Genomic DNA, 25,133 nt, shown 5'->3' with positions numbered 1-25,133 from the left:
TGTATGTGAACTTTGTGGTGTCCTTGCCAAACCATTGAAGGCAGAATATGGATGATGTGATAATTCCTTTTTTCTTCAAGCTAGATTAGTAACAACGAGGTCTTGTATTTTTCATTGAACGTACTCTTTGAACACAGGGAAACTGATGAGCTCTGAAAATCTGAGATGGCAGTTAGTTTCCAGTTTTTTCCAAGAGCAGTTTTGCCTAAATGCCATTTGTTGTGTAAGTTTTCATAAAGGTTCTACTGCTCCTACTCACATGTTCTAAAATTTACACATTTACGAATGCTTGCAGTAAGGTACCTGTCAAACTACTGACTAGATCATAATGCATTTTTATGGAGGGAAAGTTGTCTGAAGTGGCTCTCTTGAGCCAGACAGTAATTAGGTTTAATTGTTTCAGCATTTTAGTGTGCTAAGTGATAGAAATCTCAGAATATTAAGAACTGGATACACTCAGAACTTGGCTGGACAAGGCTCTGAGCAATGTGCTGAAAGTTGGACCTGATTTGAGCAAGGGATTGGGATCAGATGATCTCCAGAAATTTCTTTCAGCCTGTATTGTTCTTTTGATTCTTTGAACTAGAAAGAAGTTTAAATAGCTTTTGTCATCCTGATCTGTAGCTTGATAATTTATGGTTTATTTTGAAGTGTGTGTGTAGGGAGTGCTGGAAGTGCTTAGTAACTCCAAGGCTAGGTAACAGTTGCCACTTTGAAGGTAACTTCTAAGGTAAGGCTGGCTTCTGGTGGTGCTGCAGGGCAGGGGGTGTGTGGTGTGATAGGTTGTGCAGCTTAGCAGCTTTGTCACTGGTTTTGCTGAGTAAACTGTCAGGGTAGAGAGTAGTGAACTGCACTAGAATAGGAATTGTATTAAGAAACATCCTAATCAGCAGAACTAGCCTGGGTATAAAGGTTGTATAAGAGGCAAAAGAGTAAGCCTGGGGAGCAGCAATGGTCATTGTCCAAGGATTGAAAAATACGTGGCTATTTATATAGCTCAAAAGTAATGGAGGTCCCAGGAGTTATAATCAGGCCTTTCAAAGCACAGCTCACTATGTGTGGTAAGCAGTGAAACCTCAAGAATGATGTAATAATACTTCATTACCTTCTCTGGGGTCTAAAGCATCATCACTTCTTGCCTTATGTAAAAATTTATAGGGTGTTTCCTTGTTAAATTGCACATCACATGATGCTCCATAAGCATTACACAATCATGTATTTATGTCCCATCCTTCATATATTCCCATTTATATTCATGTTGATACATGAGCTGCAACTTGTTTCTTACACTTGAAATACATTTTTGTTGCCTTAACTGCCATTTGGCTCATAAGAGAGAGCTCTATCACTGGGATTATTATGTCATTATGTGATGTTTTCTGATTCATGTTTTCTGTGTTGGCCATTAACTTCTTGCTTTCACTGAAATAGTTCTGAATGGTAGTCAAAATACAGTAATGCATTTCTTCTGCTTTGTTTTAAAGCAGGTTCTAACTTGTTTAGTCTTTTTTCTTATATTTTAGAATGAGATTCCGCACATCTCAGTACATAATCTTACAAAACATTAGCTGTTTGTGGCCCTGGAGTAAAAAGCAACTCAGCCTCTGTAGCATTTAGGAAATAAAGACTTAGACAGCAGTTTGATTCAGACTCTGAAAGGTTTTCACACATCTAGAGAGTCTTTGCCCACGAGCTGTGATTTCAGGGCTGTTCAAAGGCCTTTCTGGCTGGGTCAAAAAATGGGAAATTGAGATGACTGCCTTCATTATACAGTTGTTCTATGGAGGTTGGCAGGCTTTTTGTTTGTGAAAAGTTGTCACCTGGAATAGGGTCCTTTCTTAAAAGTCCTTTCTCCTAGAGCAGCAACAGAGCTTTTGTAAAATATTTGCTTTGTAGTTCTTGCTGCTTACCTCCGTTCTTGAAAAGAAAGAAGGGAGAGGGGAAGAACTGGGGGCTTTTGTGAAGAACTTGGCAAATCCTTCATTTGTTCCCAAAGTGGGACTTGCCAAACAACATGATTTAGATACCAGTCTTAAGTTCTTTGCCAGCCATGTTATGACTGGTGAGTTTACTCTGCCTTGTTAAGCCCCTTCCTACTTAGGGGAGCAGCCACAGCCCTTCATTAAGAGACCATGATTTTAAAAACATTGTTTCTGTGCAAGTTGTGTTTGTTTTCACCTCCTTGGGTGAACAGAGAACTTTGGCTTCCCCTTGGAGTTCAGAAACCCAGAGCCTGTTGGAGTGCAAGCTGACTGGGTTATAGGTTTTAACTTTCAAAATCTCTGGGTAAAATTCTTCAGTGAACCCATCTCAATATTCTTAGTGAATTCTGTTTGAAGAAGTTTGTTCTCAAGTATTTACACCTTAATGTGCAGTGTCATTGCAGCAATTTGTGTTAGGGAGAGAAGTAATGATCAATTTGGTTGTAGTTTGAATATTGTTTGCTGTAGTGAGGAGCAAAGTAGAAATCATTGAAGTCCTGGATATAAGCATTAATGACAGAACTTCTGGGGTTTTTTGAACTACTCCAAACTAGGTAGCTGTCAGAAGACAAAATTCCAGTTATTGCTTAGTTGCCTCATAAGGTTTAGCGAGGAAACTACTTTTGTCTTTATAGGAGATGGCCATATCTGATTCTCACTCCTTTGGGAGCAAAACTCAAGTACTCTTCCCTCCGCCCTTTCCCCAGTTTTCACTTAAAAATAGGATCTTCAAATGTAGTTTCCTAAGACCCTTTGTAAAATAGGACTAAGGATGTCTTCATGCCTTCATTGAGGAACTGAGCAACTTTTTTTTTTTCTGCCACTTCCTCTTTACCCATGTAAATATTGGATTGGCTCTCTTAGAAGAACTCCTTTAGGAATGCAGAAGAACTATCTCAAAACTCTGGGAGAGCAGGGCCAAAGCAGTGTTAAAAAATAAGCTCATTTTCACAACAGATGACTCTACAGACACGACAAAATGTGATGTGCAAGATAACAGGGGTAAATGTAATTTAAATTAAAAACAAAGACAATTGGTACTCATCAAATACTGAACGAGATACAGTTAACAGTAATTGTGGTTTTACTGTTTACCTTGGGCTGGGTAGAAAGCTTGATTTCTGGTCATGTTTATGTGAATATTGTGTCTGTACAAAAGTTTGTCCATCAAATTTTGGTGGTAGATTTAATTGAAGTATTTGTATGTGTCTGCAATCTCATTGTAAATTTATACCTGCATAGTAAACACTCTAAAAATGCGGTAACATGTTTTTATTCTTAGGAAGAAGCACTGCATGCTTTTATTCAGCCTGAGATCCTTGATGGCCCAAATCAGTACTTTTGTGAGCGATGTAAGAAGAAATGTGATGCAAGGAAGGTAAAGACTGGTCAAATGATTTGCAAAAATTACTTCTAATAAATACCACTCCTGATAACAGGAGCATAATCTTATCCTTGTTTCATTTAGGGTCTGCGGTTCTTGCATTTTCCATACCTGCTGACATTACAGCTGAAGAGATTTGACTTTGATTATACCACTATGCACAGAATTAAACTCAATGATCGCATGACTTTTCCAGAGGAGCTGGACATGAGTGTCTTTATTGATGTTGAAGATGAGGTAAAGTGTTTGGTTTCAGAGAAAAGCATTTAACTTCCTTGAAGTTTCTTATTAAGAAAATCAAAATTCAGTCTTACAAACCCATTTTAACAACTTTATTTGTCTACATGAAATGTTCTTTAGCCATGTTACTGTTAAAATTTGAGGATTTTTAAGTCTGTCCATATGGATTTCTTTTTTTTTGATATTGCAAAGGAAGCATGTTCTCTCTACTTGGGGTTCCTGCTTCCATAAAGAAGCTGTTTCAGATTTCTTACATCTTCACTCGACTGATTTAAAGACATGAGTTTCAGGGCTTCTACATATATACTTAGCAATTCCAGAATGGAAGATTCTTCTGAAACTTGTGTCTGAATCTGTGTTGGTCATAAGAGGTGATGTAAAGTTTCAAAACTCTGAATACTGGAGTTAGTCCAGAAATCATTAGTGATGAATTCCTCCCTTCTGAATCAACATGTAGTGTATACTGTAGTAATAAGATATTTAAATTTTTATTTTTTCCCATCCATCTTCCACCTTTTTACTTTTCTGGTTTTGACCAAAATTCATGTTGTGCAGTTACATTCACCAAGAAGTGTTTACTGTGCATTTTGCATTGAAGACCAAAGTTATTCCTCTAATTTCATTCTTGAAAACATTTGTTGGCTTGCACTAGTATAAGAGAAGTACAGCCTGGATGTGCATATGGAGAGGCTTTTCTGGCTCTGTACAAACCTTTGTCTTAGGAAGGATGCCATGTAGACAACTTGATACCTCTCAAAGTGTCACTGAGTGAGTGGGATAAATGACAATGAAGATTGATCTGGCAGAATAGAACTCAGATAAAATTAACAACTGTCAGAAAATCAAAACAATTATCCAGAGGCAAGAGAATCAGGTAAGAGATGAATATACTGAGTGAGCTGCATTCATAGTAATCAGTCTTACTGTAATACCTTGGCTCGGTCCAGTGAGTTGAAATGGAAAAAAAGGAATCTTTGATTGTGATTGAAAATATTTTCAGTCAGTTCTGATTAACAGGGCCATGTTACAGCAGGTTTGTTATTTGATGTTAGACTTCTGGGGACTGAATTGAGTTAACTAGTGCATGGAATAGGTTAGTAATAAATACAACCTTGCCAAGTCTGAAAGCTGCTAATTACCATTCAGTTGTACCCAAAACCCAGGGATACTGGTTGAAGAGGTGGACCAAAGACACCAACAGAAGCAAGTCTGTTCTTGTTGCTGAATTGCAGAGGTCTCTAGTTTTTTGAGGAATTTAATTGTTTCATAGAGTGAATTTTTTTCATTTCACAAACACAGTTATTTCTTACTCCATGTAACTTTCAACGTTGTATAATGTTAGTATGTATGTCTTATTTTGAAGAAGTCTCCTCAGACTGAGAGTTGCACTGATAGTGGAGCTGAAAATGAAGGCAGTTGTCACAGTGACCAGATGAGCAATGATTTTTCTAATGATGATGGAGTTGATGAAGGAATCTGCCTTGAAAGCAACAGTGCAGCAGAGAGGATCTCTAAAGCTGGCAGTGAAAAGGTGTGTTTAACACTGGGGTGTTACAGGGGTGGCAAGAGGCTGGGAGGAGGGACATAGCTGGCGAGGCTGACCTGGATTCACCAGAAGGATATTCCCTGCCATATTCCCTGCTGGGCAGCATCATGCTCAGCAGTAAAAACTGGGGGCTTTCCAAAGTAGCTGTTGCTCAGAGACTGGCTGGGCATTGGTCTGCTGGTGGGGGGTGCTGAGTGATGCCGTTGCATCACTGCACTATTAATGTTTTTGTGTGTGTTTCCTTTTTTTATTGAACTGTCATTGTCTCTAACCACAAGTGTTCCCACTTTTGCTCTTCTGATTTTCTCCACCATCCCACTTGAGGGGGGTAGTGATTGACTGGCTGGAGGGGTGCTTTGTTCTTGGCCAGGGTCAACCCACCACAAATGTAAATGATAAAAGTATAATTAATTCTGACATTGGAGGTGGGGTTAGAGGTTGGGAGTGTGTGAGTTTATTTAAATTTTCAAAAATTAACACTACAACAAAGGAAAGAATTCAACTGGTTTGGAGGTCACCTGAGAGTAAAGGTCTTCCCAGCTTGTCAGAGAATTTCCAGATAACTTGTTTTGGCAGCAGACCCTCCAATTGAAGACCTGTTTTGTCTTGTGAGCAGTGTTTTTACTTTGTGGCTAGCTATCAAAGGCCTACCAGATTTAGCTGCAAAAGCATCTTGCAGCTTAGTAAGAGAATATTGGAAAGTTTTTATCAGTGGTATAGATGAGACCAAGGGTCTAAATATTAAATATTCCTTCAGTCATCTTAAAATAGAGGAATTAACAGAAAGTCAGTCCAGGATAGCAGTCATCCTGCTGTGGGACATAAAGGTTGGTAGAGATCGCTGATAAACTTGGTTGAGTTTTCTGGACAGTATAAAATTCATCAAAAATCTTGACTTTTATGGTGATGTCTACAATATGTACTTCATGTATTGTTCAGTGAACTCATCTGAAATTAGGCCAATAGCCTTTATTCAGCCTTGTTAGGAAGCTGTTTGTCTTCAGCTGGTACTTTCGTAAAGTAAGAGTTTTAAAGGCTGACTTACATGTTAATCTCCACATCTGGCCCTGTTTCTATTTATCTTGAACCATCTGAGAGGGTTTTTTTGGTGTATGTTCTGAATACTGTCAGTCTTAGTTGGAAGTCATGAAAAAATTAATTCCAGTCACTTGACTGGAACAAGACCAGAATATTTTAATGTGTCTGTAGTGCAAGTGGGATGTCCAAGTATTGACAGTAGCTTTGGCCAATTATTTCATACTACTTGTTCTCAAGGCAAATAAGCTGTCAAGCCAAGCTTTTTGGTTTGGATATCTTAATAAGGGATGTAGGATATGCTGAGAATATAAAGTGTTTCTCCTACATAGTCTAAAAATATCCTTGTAACACTTGTGAGTCAGTATGGTTCAGTTTTATTTTTTAATTTATATGCAACACTGAAGGCATGTCCTTAGTGCCCTGTGTTTCCATCCATTTATCTATGAAGCAAAAGTGTATGACAGCAAGTGTGGAGAAGGGTGATTGCAAATAGGCCTAAGCTTTGCAGCTACAAATTCCTGTATAAAGTTTAGCATATCAGAGCTCTAGTTTTGTTCAGTGCCTATTACGTTAATTAATTTCTATTACACAGATCTACTCTTTGCATCCAACTATTTACATATCTGGATTTGTGTCCTTGTTTTAAAACTTTTTAAAATGACCATTTGCTTAGCTTTTCTTTACTGGATACATACCACAACGTTTTCTTCTCTCCACAGAGTTCTTTACTGTATGAGCTCTTTTCTGTCATGGTTCATTCTGGAAGTGCTGCTGGTGGCCATTATTATGCCTGTATAAAATCTTTTAGTGATGATCAGTGGTACAGCTTTAATGATCAGCATGTTAGCAAGGTAAAAATAGTATTTTTAGTTATCTTTTCTACTCACAAATGAGCCAGTAAGTTTCTGTTTTGTGGTTTTCCACTTAGCTGCACATAAAACCAGCTTCATTATATGTATTTCAAGTATTTACTTAATTTCATCCTCTCATCCTAATCTCCTGCCATATACATATGTTTCACTCATTAGCTTAACTGATTTCTAGGGGGTTGGAGTTTTTTTATTATTTATCTATGTATTTTTGGGTGGTAGGGGAAGGAGTGTTTCTCCTTGGCAATGAAGGTGGGATGGTTCCTAAAGAAGCCTTTATTCATGACTGGGCCAGGCTGGATTTAGAATTTTGCCTTCTGTACATGTGAAGAACATTTTTTGCTTAGAGAAGGGTATTTGTAGATCTGTTACAGCTCAGACTGTGCTACTGAACCTGTCCAGCTGATGCAGGTGTTCCAGGTGTCATCCATAGATGTTATTGCAATCAAGAGCCTGTATATTTTTCTCTAAGAAGATCCTACTCTAAAAAACAAAAAAGTATGTTTGCATTCATTGTAAAATGGAGAAGCAGATCACTTTGAAATTGTTTTTGGAAGTTAGCAAATAAGCAGAAATATTTTAAAAATTGGAATTATTAATATAGTGTGTTGTGTAATGCCATGTTTCCTAGTGAGAATAAATGCATCTCGATTACTGCAAGTTTCTCAAATAATCATTACATTGATTTTCTGTTAGATAACTCAGGAAGATATTAAGAAAACATATGGAGGATCTTCTGGAAGCAGAGGCTATTATTCCAGTGCTTTTGCTAGGTTAGTAGTACTGTAATGTTACTTTTCTTTCTGGTAGTGTTCTAGTGTCATCAAATGAATGGCTGAGGTGCATGTGCTTAATATGTTACCTTGAAATTAATACCAGGTGCTTCAGATGGTTGTAAGAACTACCCTGACTGCTGTTTCAGATCATTAAAATAATGTGATAATTTTTTTTTAGAATCGTTCTTGGTTAGTGTATTAGTAAGATAGATATGACATAGCTCCTTACTGAAAGATAAAAACACCAAAGCAGCTTCTGAAGCCAGTATTGCCTCCTGAGTGATAAATTCAGCTGTCTATTCTCTTCCCCCAGCTCCACAAATGCTTACATGCTGATATATAGACTGAAAGATCCAACAAGAAATGCAAGTAAGTTGGACAGCTGTATTTGCAAAAGTTGGGTTTTTTTAAACTTAAGTGTTGCATGTTATGATTTTGTTTCTTGTTACAAAACAATGTCATGAAGAATGCTAATCTGCATGAGGTGCAATATTTATTTTACCACAATATAGATGATATCTTGAGACTTTTGTTATCAACTAATTCTCTTTCTAGAGGAGTATTTACATTTATTGTAAAAACAGGATCAAGTGCAGTCATCAGTCTTAGTGTATTTCTTTACAACATCAAAGCTTTCCGTACTGGTACTGGAATCTTTTGCTACTATCACTTTCTTGTGTTGCTGATAACATAAGTAAGGGGAATAAGAGGCAGATTTCCATTTAATTTAAATAATGAAAAAGAGAACAGGGTGTAGTGTAGTGGGAAATTCGTGTGGAAAAAAGAAAGGTGTGAAAAGCCAAGATAACTCAAATATAGGTATGATGCCTAAGGTGTTGCCTGCTGTGGGAAAACTGTATTTTTTTAAACTATTGCTTTGTTTTTACTGGCAGAGTTTCTTGAGGCACATGAATATCCGGAGCACATTAAACAATTGGTACAGAAAGAAAGAGAATTAGAAGAACAAGAAAAGAGGCAACGTGAAATTGAACGCAACACGTGCAAGGTTAGAATTTCTGCTGGACTGAGTAACAATACATTGCTAGTGGGAAATATTTCTACAGTAAACAATGGTTTTTACTACAATACAGGGACTTCTTTATGATAAATGTTTGTACTAACAATTCTTTTAAATGAATTGCACACCTGTTGTAAACCTGTATGTAGAGCAGGCGTCTGCTAGAGATATTCACCAGACATTTTTGTTGAGTTCGTGTATTGCATGTGGATTTGAATTGGTATCAAAACCAAAACAAAACTGGTTAATCTGGCATCACTTATTTTCAGCAAAATTACTTCCAAAGAATGTGTCATGCTGCATGCTGGGTGTGTTAAATCTTTTCATATTGCGCCCCTTGACTTTGTGCAATGGTGCTTCTTAAACTAATTTTGAATAGTTACTTAGCAGAAAGAGCAGAATGTTTCCCAAGCCTAGATTCAGTAGGAGCAAACAAAATAGGTCCTCAGTGACTTACAAGCATGGCAGTCAGCTGGTCTATCTATGAATCAAGTGATTGTTTTATGAGGAAGTTCTCTCACTGCAAAATGTGTAACTCTATGTGAAAAAGGAATTTCACATTAATTGTTCATGTGCATTTTGCTTTGGAGCATTTGCTCACTGCCTGTGACTACATCATGTTCTGGTTATAGAAGCTGTGTCCTGGCTTGGAGAAAGATTCAGATATACACATACACCTCCTGTGCCTTTGACATTTTCTATCTGCAGTTGTATAACCAGCTGAAAGGTAGCCATCCCATAGCTGAAGTAGAGCTAAAGGTGTATTTCATATTAGATTGTTTGAATTTGGGGTTTTCAACTTAAATGTACTCTAATAGGAAAGACATTTGAAAATGCCTTTGTGGTCATTTTTCTTCCTCCTGTATTTCATAGATTAAATTATTCTGCATGCATCCTACAAAGCAAATAATGATGGAGAACAAATTGGAAGTCCATAAGGACAGAACACTGAAGGAAGCTGTGGAAATAGCTTACAAGGTATGCTGTGCATAATAGGGTAGTTTAATTGTTAGATGTAGTTTTTTCTGCTGTGTCTTCAGATTTTAAATTTCTAATGTTGAGGGAGTGTTGGAGAGTTTGCTGTGGTTTTTTTTGGAGGGTTGGTTTGGGGGGCTGGATCTTGGGAAGTTCTGTATGATGGGGTTGTTTTGTTTTGGTTTTTTTTTAAAGGTGTTCTAGTTGGCCATTATTGACCAAGTTTTCTGCCAGTAGCCATCAGCTGATTGCTGATTGGAATGATACAGCCTGCCCTTTAAAAAGGCAGTATGATCTTCCATACCCTTATTTTAAAATCTGACAGTGAGAGCAGCTGTTAGACTTACCATGACCTCAGCAAGTTGAAAGAATTGTGAACACTTTTATTTGTATTGCAGTCAAAATGTTGTATTAGATAGTTAATAACAGAGTTCTTGAGAATCTTCCTGGGTAGCTAGTTCAATACCGTGAGTGAATACCAAGGCATCTGTTGATCTCTGCCTTCCACAAACAGCTAGAAGTTCAAGACATCAATTCTCGCTCACCTACTTGTACTCTTTGGTTCTTGCCATATATGTTTTTGGCTGTGAGAGTACCAGCAAGGCAGATTCAGATTAGGGATGTGTTAACATCTTGAGATGCACCGAGGATAATTAGTGGCTATGACTTCCTCAGGCCTCTAAGATGCCATTTGGTGATAGGCATCACCTATTTGATAGGCAAAGTAGCCCTCTGAATATACTTCTGGGACCTGTCTTCCTGTGCTTGTGTACATACTTTTCGAAAGTCCCTCTTTTCTGCATGTTGATTTAGGCTTGTATTTGAATTTGGAAACATCTATATTTATTGCATGTCTATATAATATCTATGATGTGTTTTCTAAAACCAAATTGACTGTTGTGAATTCAAGGGATTCCTGGATGTATACACAGTGAGATATTTCTAGCTTGCAAGTTAAAAACTAAACTCACAAATGAGCTGTTACTAAGTGTTTGGGGGGTTTTGTGTGTGCATGTTGTAGTTAATGGATTTGGAAGAGGCTGTTCCCTTGGACTGCTGTCGCCTTGTCAAATACGATGAGTTTCATGACTACTTGGAGCGCTCCTACGAAGGAGAGGAGGATACTCCAATGGGTTTGTTACTTGGAGGGGTCAAGTCAACGTACATGTTTGATTTACTGTTGGAAACAAGAAGGCCTGACCAAATTTTCCAGTGCTATAAGCCTGGTGGTAAGACATGTAATTACATATATGATTTTAGTCTATCCTTGTCTATATTGTGTGATGGCACAAGCCCAAAGCTGTAAAACAGCTTCAGTATGAGGTGTTGGAAGAAGAAAAACTAAATTTTACAAAGTCGCTATTCAGAACTACATAGTGTGCTGTGCTGCTCACTTGTTTCTAGTTGAAGTAGGTCTAAGGTATATTAAAATTTGTCAAATTGGAAGGCTTTTTCTTTTTTGGCTTGAAATTTGATGGGAAAATGTAATTCTGAAATTGGACTGCTTTTCAAGTTCTTACTGTTTGTATTTAATGCAAGCCCTTAATCATTACATCAGACAAGCATATATGTGTTTTCTTTGCCTGTTGAATTCTCTCTGTGTGTGACTTTGTTTTCTTTTTTCTTCTGCCTGCAGAGGTCATGGTAAAGGTTCATGTAGTCGACCTGAAGACTGAATCTGTTGCTCCTCCAATAAGTGTGCGAGCTTATTTGAATCAAACAGTTTCAGAGTTTAAACAGCTAATTTCAAAGGTAATATACAGTCCTCAAGGACTTGTAGTAAAGAGTTTTCATTCATCGTCACTGTGAAAATACGTCATCATTTACATACCTAAAATGAGAGCCTGCACCTTTTGCAGGTCATGCTGCGAGTTCTGTCCAGCAGGGTTCAGTTAGATGTTAGAGTTGAGCATGTCCATCTGCTCATGCCTGCTGAAAGCAGCAGTCTGCTTCTTGCTTCCATCCAGAGTTCTATCCCAGCTTCTGCACAAGCTTAGCCACTCTCTGGCCATATTACTTATTAGCTTACTGAACAAAAACTTCTATGGGAAAGCTGAAGAGTCAAAATAATGTTCTTTTTGCCTTATAGCTTGAACAACCTTACTGAGAGTCCAGCTGGTGACAGAGCTAGTGAATTGTTACCACACAACTGAACCAAAGTGTAACTTCCCCCACTGACTTCAGTATTTGAAACCTAACATCCAAAACTGTCCACATTCTTTGTGCAATCTCTCCTTTCCATCCCAGCAGCCACTTGTTACTAAGATGCAAGTTGATTTTTACATGGTTTTAAACCAAGGGACGCTACTGCTTCCATTGCATTGGAAGACAGAGATTGCATTTGCTCATTCCTGGGTAAAATAATTCAGTGGTTGGTGTAATTTCATAATACTTGTTATAAAATATGATTACAGCAATTTGAGTTTAGTCTAATTAAGAATTAAGTGAACACTGCACAAAACCCGTTGCTTGAGAATATTTTTTTATTTTCATTTGATTCCATTAAAGATAAGACCATTGTCATTAACAATTTTCCAGTTCTCTGCAAAACCAGGCCATTTTGTGCATCTGACCTTTTGGAAAAATTGACACTTGCTACATATCAAATGGTGGAGGAAAGGCACTGGGACTGAACAGGTTTGGGAGGTTTCCCCCTATGTTGTCTTTTGCAATTTCAAAGTTGACAAACCAACCTCCTTTCCCTGTGAATAATCTCAGAAGTGAAGTACATGTTTCAGTATTTGAAGGTATGTATAATGCACGTTATCTTCCTGTCCATGTCTTGTTTTAGGCCACGCACCTGCCTGCTGAAACCATGCGGGTCGTGTTGGAACGGTGCTACAATGACCTGCGTCTTCTGAACGTCTCCAGCAAAACACTGAAAGCTGAAGGCTTTTTTAGAAGCAACAAGGTACATGCTCTGGTTTTTAAATTGTTCACTCATTGTATTTGTAGACTTACCCGTTGTGTTGTAAAAGGCATATCTATGTGTATAGAATTAATAATGGATAAGTGTCACGTATTTTGCTGTAGTGTGTGGGGTTTATGTGCCCAGTATGGTGGTGCTGATGAATACTCCAGGCTGTATATGAAACCAAGCGTACGTAAGAGAGAGTGGATTGAGAATCAGACATCTGGCTGTTACTGGTACAAATGATGCTGAGGTTAACAGCCTTATGATAAAGACTGTTAAAAGTCAAGCATTCTCAGGAAACAAAGATAGATGTATTGCTATGGAGCCTGCCTGGGTGTGTTTCCTAACCCACCTGAACAGCTGTACCTGCTCTCAGTATTAAACTTCTTAAAAAACAAGCGTCAAAACTAAAAGCAGGTTTTCGTTTCCATCTTAAATTCAGTAGTTTTCACTATGAAGGTTCCCCTTGGACAATTTATGTTATTTTTTCAGGAAAGACTTCTAATAAGTATTTCCAGTAATAATTGTGTAATGCAGTCAGAAAAAGAGTAACTTAGTACTCAAATAATTTTAACATTTTAAATGTATACATTGGCCTTTTTTACTAGAGTAGAAATAGCACATCTTTTAGCACATTTTGCACATCCTCTATCTCTGAAGTTTAAGCTCAATGTTAAATCTTCTTGATGAAGAAAGATTAGGGAAGGTTTTGATGGCTCATAGCTGAGCAAAACAACGGCATTGAGTTGTTACTCAGTTCCTTAGAGCCCTTTGACAAAGGGAAGAGAGACGTTTAAATTGCACTACTGCTCGCACATGTATACATTTAAAACTTTCTTATGATACTGTACTAGAAAATAAAGATACAGTCTGCTGCAGTGGTGGGGCTCATTGCTACCCATAACTGGTGCTATGCACAGCTGAAGGGTGCACGTGGAGTGATTTATGAGTCCACTTCTGAACATAAGTGTTTACTGCAGCTGGTCAGTCTGCTTACAGTTCACTCCTATGAAAACAAGGAAAAGTGAAATAATTATCTGTAGTCTGTATACTACAGACTCCTTGGTCTATCTTTTTCTCAGCATGTATTTTAACATTTTGATAAAAGGTGGTGTTTCTTGATGGCATTATTTCTAATGTGTGCTCAATCCTGTGTTTGCTGTTGTTGCATTTATTTAAAATAACGCCACATGATACAACACGTATTTTCTGTTCAGGTATTTATTGAAAGCTCAGAGTCTTTAGACCGTCACGTGACATACACAGACTCTCAGTTGTGGAAGCTTTTGGATCGCCATGCAAACACAATCAGAGTGTATGTTTCATTGCCAGAGCAAGCTCCTGCATCTCAGCTTAGACGAGCGCTTTATCAGAAGTCTAGTGGAGGTGCAGGCAACTTGGATGAACCTTGTGAGAGAGTAAAAGGACCTGTAGGTAATATGAAATCTGTAGAGGCAATTTTGGAAGAAAGCACTGAAAAACTTAAAAGCTTGTCCCTGCAGCAACAGCAGCAGCAGGAGGGAGATAATGGAGACAGCAGCAAAAGCACAGAAGCCAGTGATTTTGAAAACATTGAGTCACCTTTAAATGAAATAGACTCTTCAGCATCGGCAGAAAACAGAGAACTTGAAAACCAAATTCAGATTTCTGATCCAGAAAATCTGCAGTCCGAGGAGCGGTCAGACTCAGATGTCAATAACGACAGGAGTACGAGCTCAGTGGACAGTGACATCCTCAGCTCCAGCCACAGCAGTGACACTTTGTGCAACGTGGACAATGCCCCCCTCCCCCTGGCTAATGGACTTGACTCTCACAGCATCACAAGTAGTAGGAGATCAAAAGCCAATCAGGGGAAGAAGGAAACCTGGGACACAGCAGAAGAAGATTCTGGAACAGACAGTGAATATGATGAGAGTGGCAAGAGCAGAGGAGAAGCACAGTATATGTACTTTAAATCAGAACCCTACACTGCAGAGGAGGGTTCAGGAGAAGGGCAAAAATGTATGTATTCTTTTTTAAGTGCCGTAAAAGAAATTCTGTGTGTTTTATTACTTAATTCATATGCTGTGTTAAAAAAGTCTAATGACAGTATTGAAAACCTTGTTTATAATGTCAAATTAAAACTAATGAAAGTGCAAAGACAGGATGTGATGCTCAGCAAAATCTAGCCTCATTTTGATCTTGTAATAAGTGATTACGTATTTGAAAAGTGTCTTGCTTTTTTGTTTTAAAGAAAATGAATATCTATTTACATGTATTGATAGTGTTCCCTGGAGAGCAAGCTGAGTTGTCTTCCAGTGAAAGGAACATAGTTGCATCTGCTGCTGCTGATGCACCTGTTTCACAATGCACTTACTTAATGTGGTTAAAACAGCATATTTCTGTTACTATTTAGACTAACAAACCTGAAAAGCCCTGGTCATTTGACTGTAAAGAAAATTCAAATATACTTGATATGGACAATTTAATTCACCAGCTGAAATACAGTGGGTACAGTGAGACATACGGCTGACATGAAGATGTCCGAACAATTTCAGTATAAGAGCCTAAGTGGTATAAAATTGTCATAAAAATAAATAATTTCAACAATGCTTTGTACCCTCCTGTGCTTTATAGCTAACAGAATAATAATTAAAGAATAGCAGGATGTAAGATAAATATTTTGAAAGGCAAAGGTTTTTCATGTCAATCCAGAAACTCTGATTGTAATAGTAATAGATAAAGAATTTCTTACAGAGAAACTGATTTGCATCTACTAAAGTTTTGATAAAATTACTCCTTTAGCTTGGAATAGTCTTTCTTTGGGGCTAGTTTTGAACTACTTTCATTTTTCCCTGGTTTGTTTTGGTAGGTCTAGTTGGATTCAGGAATGATTTGTTTGCAGTAATTTTGATGTTATCATAGTACACTGCATAAACAATTATCCTGAGGGGAAAGCTTTTATGTATTTTTAGTATAATTCAGATAATTTATTTGTTCAGTTAAATATTCTGAATAGTTTTTTCTAGAGTGTCATGACATTATATAATCACGGCAAACTGAACCCGCTACAGTAGTGCAGTACAAATTGCATGTATTAAGAAATACAATTTCTAAAGATAAACTATTCCCTTTGCTTTGCAGAATTTCATATTACTGCATCTTTTCCTTAATTACAACATTATTCCATTAAAACGTCCCTTAGTCTGGACTTGAGCTTGCCTTGTGATATCCTGTGGCATTCCAGAACACAGAATTAACCTAACTTTTTAATGCTGAAAGCCAGGAAGGAAAATGAAAGGGATTGGGTGGCCTGTGCCTGGCCAGTCCCAACACCAGAGCGGTTCCCTCTCCCTTGAAGCAGGGCAAAGCTGTAGGAGGATTATCTGCAGTTGCTCCATGGGATTCTGTTTGTTGTCTTTCTGCTCCACTATGTCACTGAATGCAAACCAGGGCGGTTTGGCACTGTTGTGTCCCCCCCCGAAATATCTGCCCATAAACACTTAAAATGCAGCAAAGCTGTTAAAGGTTATAATAACATCATTAGATAAAATGTCCACGTAGCCATGAACCATAATTCAGGCTTTTCAGTACTGTTTTGCTGCAAGTGGTAACTTCGAATATATAGAAATTGTGTGTGAGAGCGCTTTTTGTTTTGGTAGCAAGGTGTTTCATACCATTTTTATCTTTGTTTTTGCTTAGGGCTGATGGTGCATGTTGATAAAAGAATTACACTGTCTGCCTTCAAGCAACACTTGGAGCCTTTTGTTGGAGTTCCATCTTCTCACTTCAAAGTCTTTAGAGTCTATGCCAGCAATCAAGAGTTTGAGAGCGTTCGGCTGAATGAGACCCTTTCGTCATTTTCTGATGACAATAAGGTTATTCAGAAGTTATTTTGCATCATTAAAAATATATTGGTACAATATAGATAAACTTAATTTACAACAAGTGAAATAATTATTGTGGTCTTCGTAGTGTGTTACAAAATGTAATTCTGATTTTGATACTAGTTCTAACATATTCCTTTTGCCTTCTAGATAACTATTAGACTTGGAAGAGCCCTTAAGAAGGGTGAATACAGAGTCAAAGTCTATCAGCTTTTGGTAAATGAGCCTGAGGTAAGGCATTGAATGTTTCAAGACTGATTCATGAAAATATTAGTATGTGGCCTGGCCAAGGTTTTGCTTTGAAATCTTGGGAAAAAATGAAACTCCTTCTTTTCTTTACATTTCCCTGCAAGTTTTTCTGGACTTAGAAAGGGAGTTTGAGATGATTTCTGTTCCAAGTAAGCAACTGGAATGTGATTTACAGTGTCTCTAAAGTGTCTTTATTTCTATGGTGTAAATGGAGGACAAGTGAATTGTTTCTTTGTTTCCCTTAAATGCATGACAGTCATGTAGCATTCTCTCCAAAGAAGAAAGTGTGTTTGCTCGTGGTTGTGGTTTTCAGTGATGTCGAACTGATCTAATTCATTGCATTCATGTGCTGCAGACAGTGCTTATCAGGGTGGTTTTCTGGGTAATGGCCCTCTGCATAAGGCAAGCCTGAAGCCAAAGTGCCTCTCTTGCAATAGTGCAAGCTTGTTACATCTTTTGGGGCATGAAGAATATAGAGGTGATGTCACTATATAGATTGCAGTCTTTAGAAGCTGACTTTGTATGCACTTTATGTTTTGGACAAAACTGCAGGATATGTATTAATTATGAGGAAAGACTAACTGAACTGCTAAAGCAGGGAATAATAAAAGTTTTAAAGTAACTCCCATGGAGTCATGGAGTTCTGTCTGATCCATGAAAGGCAAGAAAGTGGCATTTTTATTATCATGTGGCTTATTTAATATGAAAGCTCCTTTCCCAGTGTTTGGAATGTGAATGTAATGGTAGCAGTTAGCAGCACAGCACAGGCAGTATTTCTGCACAGGCATTCAGAAGGTTTGAGTGCTCTGCCGAAGGGCAGCTGCAACACAAATTAGTTACACCCCATTTTAATGAATTCATTGCCTACCTTGTTAATGAGAAGCCTTTACTGGTCTTTTTTCCAGGTGGATGGGACTGGTCATAAGGTATAAACAGAGGTAAATTACAGTTCTGTGTTCAAAAGAACTCTGTCTTTAATGTCTTTCTGTTTATGTTGACAGCCATGCAAGTTTCTTCTAGATGCAGTTTTTGCTAAAGGAATGACTGTCCGACAGTCCAAAGAGGAGCTGCTTCCTCAGCTTCGAGAACAATGTGGCCTAGACTTGACAATTGACAGGTAAACCTGATTAAATATCACTCTAAAATGTGTTTGGGGATTTCTTTCCTCTTGTGGAGAAGGAAAATCATGAAAGAAGCAGAAATAAATTGCTGTGGTCTTTGAATCAGTTTGTGAATACAAACACTAATTCAGCAATTCTTCGCTTTCATCTCATGCAGAATGACTTCTATAGGGGATAATATTTACCTAGAATTGCCTGTGTGCAACATGTCTGCAGCTTTAAATCTCTCTAATGATGGTTTCCTTCAGAAAGGGGAACATTAAGTAAATCAATTCATAAAAGAGCCACCTGCTCTCTACATGCAGGCCTAGCGTAGATCACTGCAGCAAATTACTTGTGCAGCATCATCATGTGTATGTACAGCACTGATTTGTGCTGTCTTCCCTTTACCATAATTGGGTAATCCCTAATTAGGAAACTGTTTTCTTCCCTTAAATCCCTGCATATTTCTTGCATTGAACAAATGGAACACAGACTTGTTTTCCTTGTGTTTATGAATGATTCAACACTAAGCCAGTAGTGGCACCCTGCTGTCAGGACTGTTTCAGAACATTAAACTTGTTCCTGCTAAACCTCACCAAACCTTGCATTAATGAGCTGTAGTATTTCAGTTTTGTCAGAAAATACTCAGTTTTTATCTCTGGCAGTGCTAAGTGTTCATGAGCAGATAGAAGCTCACTGGGGTTTTTGGTGATGTATTTATAGGTTTCGCCTACGAAAGAAAACATGGAAGAATCCAGGCACTGTGTTTCTGGATTATCATATCTATGAAGAAGATATCAATATTTCCAGCAATTGGGAGGTCTTCTTAGAAATACTCGATGGTAATGATTTATTTTTGAATTGGTCCTGGTGATGACTAGTTAGCTGAAATATATGTGTGCATATACATAATACATTTGTATCGTTTGTTTTAAGTCAGCACAGCAGTTCAGGCATTTAGTAGTTTTCAGACAGGATTGCAAAACCACTTCTGTCAAGAAGAGCTAATTTTGGAACAGAACTTTTGTTCATCAAAACAATTTTGGAATCAAATATTAGAGAGCAGATTGTTTCTGAAATTCTGCTTAAATATCATTTAAAATATGCCATTTCTTAAGCAATCCTTGGCATATACACTTAAAATTTTGATTCTGAATGCAAAAGCATAATTTAAGGGTAAGAAAAGAAGGCCATGCTGTTTGTCCTCCGGATTAACAGATGCTGCTGTTAATGTACAGATGAAGAATGTGAATTCCATTCACTCAGGAATTTTCTTCCCAAGCATACCTGATTTAAGAAGTCTCACTTAGCAGTTAGTCACAGCTGTGTTCAATTCTGGTATTTTCAGTTCTAACAGAATTGTGCCAATGCAAGTATCAAAATATGAAATGAACCTGGGAGGTTCAGGAGGCCCACAGATTCCTATGGACATACATGTCAGCTCACACTGCAGTTAAAACTTTACAATTTAAATTCTTTGTTATTAGATTTAGATAATTACTGTAGTGTTTCTGTAGTGAGTTGGTCTTGGAGATACAGCTTTAGACACTGCAGCCCACCTAACTCACCGAGAGATTACAGAACACTCGAAAGCCCTGTAATCTATAATGGGTTCATGCAAAACAAGCATGTAATATTTGCCATAAAACTCTAAGCCACATGTTCTGCATGTGCTAGATTATAAAATTATAGACTAATTAAAAGTAAAAATAAAATCAACCATTGGAGATTTCACTTATGCTTATCTCATTGTAATATAAACAATATTGCTCCGTCAGCCAGAGATTGCTCTGGAACCTGAAACAAGATATAAAAAGGCTGGAGGCAGCACATACTAAAGCTCTTGAAGATGGTGGGTGGAAAGAAGAGTTCAATAACAAGTGTGGAGTTGGTGAGGGAGATCTAGAAGTTGAATGGGGAAATCTAGAGATCTAGAAGTTAGATGGGGAAAGCTTATTTTGGTAAAGGAGTGAAGCACATGATAGGAAGGCCTCATGCAAATGCCAGATCTGGAGTCAGGTTCTGGTTAGGTGGAGAGATACTGTGTGGATAACTGAGCTGGGTGTTATGGAAAACTGTGCCCTAAAGAACAAAAACTGGCATGGCTTCAAGGAGATCCTTCCCATGAAAAATTCCTTTAAAGGAGCTGATAACACTAGCTGATAACTTCAGCTAAGTCCTATTCCTTTCCTCTTCCCCGATTTTATAAGTGAACTGCTTGCAGCACACTGGGTTACTTAATTTGTGTATGTATCTGTAGGACAGTCTTCCATATTAGAGTATGGTTAAACTATGGACAAACCCTAATTTAAAATAGTATTTTTTGTGATATTAATACAATAATACAATTGATAAAATAATCTATTTCTTTGCTAGGAGTAGAAAAGATGAAATCCATGTCACAACTTGCTGTTTTATCGAGACGATGGAGGCCGTCAGAAATGAAATTAGATTCTTTCCAGGAAGTCGTACTAGAAAGCAGCAGTGTCGAAGAATTAAAAGAGAAGGTAAAATGTGTAACATGATGCAAGTTTCTTGTGATGACCAAGAGCCTTATTGATGTTCTGTGCTGGGAAGCACAAAGATGTCATAGCTCCAAAAATCTTGTTGCATGGTGATAATTTTTCTCCAGGAATGGATAACCTATCCCATCCCATTACCAAAGCCACATGAATTACCAACTTTACTTCTTAGTTTCACATAATGGTCTGGTATGAAAGTATTCAGGTGAATACATGCTAAAAAAGTCATATCTTGATGTTTAAGCAGCTTAATAGTACCTGTTTCCCTTATCCTCAAAAAACACACATGAAAGAAAAGCTAAGCCATTGCCACTTTGTGTTTTTCAAGCTAATGTTTTGTTATTCCAAAATACCAAACCTTTCAGCCTCCTCATACTTGAATTTGAGAGCTGTTGGTGAGGGGTGGTGTTGCTGTATCAAGTAGGTTGAACTCTGTTTTGGTTGGAAAGTATGGCTGTGGTATGGTTTGGTTTTGCTTAAGGCCAGGACCCTCTAACAGCTAAGCAGACCAGTGTCATCCCAGCAGAAATCTGGAGCAGGAGTGTCTCCTACTGAGACTGTTTCCTTAATCCAGTGTATCACAGGGTTCCACTCTTGGAGAAATGTTTATTTATGTGTGGCAATGCCCAGTTGTTAGGAGGCCACCTTGGATGTTGAGGCCAGCAAAACTGCTGGTGTCAGTGACCCTGAGAATTGTTAAATTAGGGGGGTTAGTTCACAGGCTGGGTTTGTGCTTTACACGGATTAAGCTATGGGCTGCTTTCTTGTATTCTTCAGATAGAAATGAAGTTGTGGCTACAGGTACTTGCATGCAGTCAAGAATTCCTCCTCACTTGTATCTGAAGAAAAGAGTTGGCTGCCCTTGTTTTCTTAAGAATTGATATGCAGGGAGCAATTTTAAAGTGCTGGTAGGAAGTGCAGGTGTGTGGAGGTGGGTCTTAGTCATGCATATTTTGCAGCTGTGCCTGCTCCCAGGCTGAGTGGGTAACAGCTTCCTGTCACACAAGGAAACTGCTGAGGGTTTAACATGAGGCAGTCAGTCTCTGTATCCTGGAACTTGCATGTTACTAATTGTTTCTACGAACATTTGTATCTCCCCTTCAGTATTAAGAGAAGTGTGATGAAATACTGTCACAGCAAGGGTCACTTGTGACACACACTGGTAACTTGAGAAATGTTAAGAATGTGTACTTGTCACTGTTGTTTTGTACATTGGAGGACTTGCAGATAATTCACTTCTAGATTTGGCAACTATTGACTTTATGTAGACATTGTGTAATGGTGCTTTGGAATAGTATTAAATCCACCATTTCTCTTCACAGCTAAGTGAAATAAGTGGAATACCCTTGGAAAACATAGAATTTGCAAAGGTAAGTAAGATTTTGTGTATTTTTAGGTTTTAATGGCACAGATGTGTGAATGTGAGTTTTATTGTATTAACTAAGTAATTGGTTTTTTCAGGGTAGAGGAACCTTTCCATGTGACATTTCCATACTAGAGATTCATCAAGACTTGGACTGGAATCCAAAAGTATCTACATTGAATGTCTGGCCTCTGTACATTTGTGATGATGGTGCAGTAATATTTTATAGGTATGTCTTTCATTACAGTATCATAAACCATGCAAAAAAAGAGCTGTAGTTAACATTTAAGGGGTGATGTAATGGACAGGAACATAAAATACTCTTCTGTTATCTTAAAGAAAAGAAGGTTTAAAATATTCAGCTGAAATATTTGTGCTTCTCAGCTTCCTAAAAGTCTGAATATTAATTAAGTTTAAGAAAACAAGCACTGCACCCTTTTACTCAATCCTCCCTTCCAAACCACTGAAATTAAAGCTAATGCTTGAGTGTGTATCTGGATTTAATTTCTTAAAATTAAAATAGAACCACATCCCACGTGGAGTTTGTGAGTGTCTTGCTGTAGGTTTTGGAGAGCAAGGATTTTATTTCCTGAGTTTATTCCTTTGAGAAATTAGTATGGCTTCTTTCTAAAAAGCCTGTTACGATAAAAATTCTATTAATATGAAAAATGTTGATCAGCTGGTGGCAGGAACCTGGGGCAGGAGCTGAGGACTGAGAGCTGGAATATTTTCATTTCTCCTAAACTCGGTGGGTGAGGCAACCTCATGGACACATTGTTTCTGTGGTATTTTTCATAATTGCATGCGAGCTGGGGAGAAACAGCTGGTTAATAATGTGCTGGTCTTGATGAAAATTACTTGTGAGAACATCTGGCAGGGACTGGCTGACACACTGCTTCCAGCTGTTGGCACTGTGACCAAAAGAGCAGAGCAGAGCTGTAGCTGTCTATACAGAATAGGAGTAAGAGAGATGGAGGAGTATGGGCTTGTTTCTTCCCCTGGTCTGTAGTCAGTCAGAATGCTGAGTGTTCCTGCTGGAAAAGCAGGTTTAGACACATTGCCTGTTTCTGCAGAACAGAGCAATCCCTGAGAAGTATTGTGCTTAGTTGTGGTTTCTACTAAGTTGCTTCAAGTGAAAAAAAAAAAAGCAGAAATCTACTTATGGTTACTGTATTGATCTGAATTTGAACCTATGTTTACATTTTAGGGATAAAACTGAAGAATTAATGGAATTAACAGATGAGCAAAGAAATGAACTGATGAAAAAAGAAAGCAGCAGACTCCAGAAAACTGGACACCGGGTAACCTACTCTCCCCGTAAAGAAAAAGCACTAAAAATTTATCTGGATGGAGCACCAAATAAAGATTTGACTCAAGACTGATACTTGCTATAGCATTTTCCCTGGGGAATTTTTTTTGTTTCCAATCAAAAGGTTCACTACTACTGTGTAGTGCCATTACGGCAGGACATTCATTAGGTGTAAAGCGCTGACACCAGCACCGGCCGGGCGGGGGCCGGCCCAGCGCGGGGCCCCGCTGGGCACTGTTTGACTTGGAATCATGTTGTGCACTATAGTCAAATGTACTGTAAAGCTAAAAGGGATGTGCAAATAAAAGCTTAGAACTCAAAAGTGGGCGGGGAGGGAAATGAGTGGAAATTGTTGAGGACAGTGTGCACATAGTAGCTAGTGAAACTAGCCTCCAACAGGATACTCATAGCTTAATAATAAAAGCTGTGCAAAGGCCATGAAAGAATCCTTTTCTCTGTTTGTTTCACTGATACACGCATTACCTCATCAGAGAGTCTGGAGTAAATGTTAACACATTGGTTCTAGGAAAGCAGCGGGAAAGGGCCGGACATGGGAGTGCTGCCAGTGTCAGGTTTTAGAATATTCTTCCATAAAACAGGGGGTCTGAGAGGTGTCTGCAGGAAGCTGCCAGCAGGCATTGTTTGTTTGCAGAAGTGCTGTTGTAAGGTAAAGTGGTTTTCTAATAGGTTACTGAAGCCAGTGAGCAGCTCTAGTATATTGCGTTCGATGTGTAAATAAAATCTGCCCTATCCATTTACCAGAACTGCAGTTCAGCTATTTACCATGGTATTTCTTTACACATATCAACATTCATTGTGTACATTTGGAAGTATAGTTGCCTATTTAAATTTGTATTCATTTTATGTTTGATGATGCTGGGTAATTTAGGGTTGTTCTTCCCCTTGTTGCTAAGTTTTTGTTCTGTTCCGCTACTTTTTGTACATTTTGTTTTTAAGACTATTACAACTTTGCATCTTCTCCACCCGCTGAAAGTCAATTTATTTTTCCCAGAGTTGATTCCATAGCTATATGTAGTCAAGTATTGGGGCAACCTCTTAACACCTCAACGTACAAACTTGGTAGTTCAGGCTGTGGTGCAAAGACTGATGCAGTCAACATGATTTCATTGCAAAGCCTAGGAACAGCAATTTTTTGCTTTGGTCCATAAAGATCAATAGAGAACAATTCTCCATAGTTTTTGGAAAAACCACCTAATTTATAACAATCAAAAGATTTTGGTAAACTTTTTCATGCCAGATGCTGTTTACAACAATGAACATGCCAATAAAACATTTGTTCATTCTGTTGTGTTATTTTAATCATTAAATGCTGTGTTTTTTATTTAAAAAATTATGGGAGTGTTTCATGGAAATACAGACTTTCCCAAGGCAGTGCTGGAATTGCAAGGCTGTGTGTTTGTGTGTATGTGCACACCCCCTCCATGTACAGAGTGTTACAGGAACTGCTTTAAAGCCTGGCTGCTGCTCCTCTTTACATTCACACCAAATTTTTCTTCAACTGTGAGTTTCCTTTCCCAGAACTGAATTTCTCACCAGTGAAACTTCCAAGTATAATTGGCAGCTAAATTCCGCTCCAGAGGGAAAGGGGTGTTCAATAACAGAACCTTCAGCTCTTCCTTGCATGCTGGCCCACAACAAAAATGCTGAGGAATCTGTCAGCTAGAGAACCAGGCATTGCACAGAGGCATTCCCTCATTATTCCTCTTCTGACTGCCCTGTGCTGCCTCTTGGCCAACATAGGGGAGGTGGAAGTGGGGGCAAAGGAGCAGAGAGGGAGTACCATCCCCTAGGTAGGGTACTTCATTAAACTACCATTTACCATAGATAGAGACTGCTAAAAGCATCCTTAAGAACTTTTGGAAGAGAGAAAAAAACTACTTATCAAATGTATTGTAAATTTTCTTCAAACTCAGACATTGGGGAAGGCAAAAATGTAGAGATGAAATTCAGGGACTGCA

The 25,133-nt window shown here is 38.2% G+C and overlaps 1 protein-coding gene across 4 annotated transcripts in view; it reads left to right on the top strand.

The window, feature by feature from the left end:
- Positions 1-24,482, top strand: part of USP47 (ubiquitin specific peptidase 47) — a 51,679-nt gene extending 27,197 nt beyond the window's left edge. For all 4 annotated transcript variants that reach the window (XM_039551857.1, XM_039551856.1, XM_019289416.3 and 1 more), the window contains exons 9-28: positions 3,265-3,360; positions 3,451-3,603; positions 4,970-5,137; positions 6,910-7,041; positions 7,756-7,832; positions 8,149-8,204; positions 8,729-8,841; positions 9,727-9,831; positions 10,850-11,057; positions 11,465-11,580; positions 12,620-12,739; positions 13,960-14,743; positions 16,424-16,599; positions 16,759-16,839; positions 17,859-17,974; positions 18,684-18,802; positions 20,337-20,467; positions 21,805-21,852; positions 21,944-22,074; positions 23,053-24,482. In XM_039551857.1, the coding sequence (XP_039407791.1) occupies positions 3,265-3,360; positions 3,451-3,603; positions 4,970-5,137; positions 6,910-7,041; positions 7,756-7,832; positions 8,149-8,204; positions 8,729-8,841; positions 9,727-9,831; positions 10,850-11,057; positions 11,465-11,580; positions 12,620-12,739; positions 13,960-14,743; positions 16,424-16,599; positions 16,759-16,839; positions 17,859-17,974; positions 18,684-18,802; positions 20,337-20,467; positions 21,805-21,852; positions 21,944-22,074; positions 23,053-23,227 (3,105 nt within the window). In that variant the 3' untranslated portion in view covers positions 23,228-24,482. The remainder of the gene's footprint in view (positions 1-3,264; positions 3,361-3,450; positions 3,604-4,969; positions 5,138-6,909; positions 7,042-7,755; positions 7,833-8,148; positions 8,205-8,728; positions 8,842-9,726; positions 9,832-10,849; positions 11,058-11,464; positions 11,581-12,619; positions 12,740-13,959; positions 14,744-16,423; positions 16,600-16,758; positions 16,840-17,858; positions 17,975-18,683; positions 18,803-20,336; positions 20,468-21,804; positions 21,853-21,943; positions 22,075-23,052) is intronic.
- Positions 24,483-25,133: the final 651 nt, after the last annotated feature.

Source organism: Corvus cornix, chromosome 5, assembly GCF_000738735.6.
Source record: "Corvus cornix cornix isolate S_Up_H32 chromosome 5, ASM73873v5, whole genome shotgun sequence".
NCBI lineage: Eukaryota > Metazoa > Chordata > Aves > Passeriformes > Corvidae > Corvus > Corvus cornix.
Note: the sequence above shows the minus strand (reverse complement) of the source record. Positions and strands in the feature narration are given on the sequence as shown.